The sequence below is a fragment of the Ceratina calcarata genome, unplaced genomic scaffold (genome assembly GCF_001652005.2).
Source record: "Ceratina calcarata isolate Rehan_Ccalc_2016 unplaced genomic scaffold, ASM165200v1 scaffold44, whole genome shotgun sequence".
NCBI lineage: Eukaryota > Metazoa > Arthropoda > Insecta > Hymenoptera > Apidae > Ceratina > Ceratina calcarata.
The window spans coordinates 964,093-965,681 of record NW_017167821.1 but is presented as its reverse complement, the minus strand read 5'-3'; the positions used below and the strand labels follow the sequence as shown (position 1 = coordinate 965,681).

The following is a 1,589-nucleotide window of genomic DNA, read 5'->3' as shown; positions in this document are numbered from 1 at the left end:
GCATTGTATAATGCTGATGATGCGATGTCATTTTCTAGGTAAGGATTTAATATTAATTTCAGATAACAAGAATCATACATGTTAAAACTGTAAATGTTTTCATAGACCATCTACCTCTAATAGGCACGTGCCTGGTGTTCGCATTAAAACAGGGTAATTATGTTCTGAACGCGACGAAGGTGAGCGAATTCGCCGTCTATAACTATTCGTACATTCCTCTGTATAATATTAACAAACTTTGCAGTACAAGTTACTTTTGAAAAGTATGTACCGGGATTGGACAATGGATCGATCGGACGACGAGATCGCTATTATGTCGAAGTATGCTAAAAGGGGCACGATTCTTGCAATGTTTTATATAGGTCAGTCCGCGTATTCGATTGCTTAAACTTTCCGATTTTATACCTTGGATTATACTTGAATCATAATTTTTGCAAAACTTAATTCACCCGTGATGTACAATTATTTGTACGTGGATCATAAGAATTATTTTACACAGTGAACGTAACTTTCTGCTCTATCCTGTTCCTGCAACTACCATGGACAACGCGCCTTTTGGCCTGGTTACAACACTCTAATACAACGCCGATGATATTCGTCATACCGGGCTACTATTTCGCTGACGAGCACGAAATTTTTTACCTCATCCAACTGCACGGCAGCTTGGGAATAATATTTGTGGCCATCGTGAACATGGCTTGCGATTCGAGTTTCACAATCGTCGTGCAACACGCGTGCGGATTACTGGCTGTGACTGGGTACAGGACATAACTAATATTTATCTTTTCATAGCTTCATTATGCTTGACACGGCCAGTAAAGAAGCGAATGTTTAATCGATGCAGTGAAACTGCAGAGACGAATTCAATAGATTAAATTTACTTGTCGAACCAGACATTGACTGTTTCAGAGAAACAAAAAATTAAACCCTAATAGAATCGTGTTAAAACAGATTTTTAAATATAATATTGCTAGTTCTGAACTAGAGTTTGCATATTTTCGGATGTTTTCAGATATCGATTCAAACACGCGATCGAATCCTATTCATACGATATTAAAAATTCTGAACAATGGGTGAAACACAATGAAAGAGTCCGCTTCTCTATAATAGCTCATCAACGGGCTATAGGGTCAGTATTGATTTGAACTTTTTAATCCTTTTCGTGTTGTTTTCTTTCGCTGGAAACTTTTCTTGATTCCTGAGGAACGTACTTAACAGGTATGTGCAGCAAATAGAAGATACACATGCTACATATCTTTTCCTGTGCATAGGCATAGTGATCTGTTCCTTTAGCATTACATTGGTCAAGGTAAGATCAGCCAGCAATTCCATACGCGATCTCTTTATATTTTACGTAAACTCTTCTGAAATCAGGTGGCCACAATGGACGTTTGCCTGGATTTTTACAAATATGTCAGCTTTTTATTGATTCAGCTAATACATTTGTTCTATCTAACGATTCAGGGTCAGTTCGTGGAAAATGTTTGCGACCAACTGTATAATAAAATGTAAGTACCATTTAACACTAGAAAGACTGAAACTTAGTATATACCTATATTGCCCAAAGCAGTAAAAATGACTGCATTGTG

The 1,589-nt window shown here is 37.3% G+C and overlaps 1 protein-coding gene across 7 annotated transcripts in view; it reads left to right on the top strand.

Moving 5' to 3' along the window:
• Nucleotides 1–1,589, top strand: part of LOC108627089 (odorant receptor 13a-like) — a 7,780-nt gene that overhangs the window by 3,621 nt on the left and 2,570 nt on the right. For 6 of the 7 annotated variants that reach the window (XM_026815342.1, XM_026815341.1, XM_026815344.1 and 3 more), the window contains 3 exons: nucleotides 1,013–1,129; nucleotides 1,219–1,309; nucleotides 1,375–1,508. In XM_026815342.1, the coding sequence (XP_026671143.1) occupies nucleotides 1,013–1,129; nucleotides 1,219–1,309; nucleotides 1,375–1,508 (342 nt within the window). Of the gene's footprint in view, nucleotides 1–9; nucleotides 39–105; nucleotides 180–244; nucleotides 363–499; nucleotides 759–1,012; nucleotides 1,130–1,218; nucleotides 1,310–1,374; nucleotides 1,509–1,589 lie in introns of those variants that run through there. The other variant, XM_026815346.1, reaches the window with a different exon arrangement.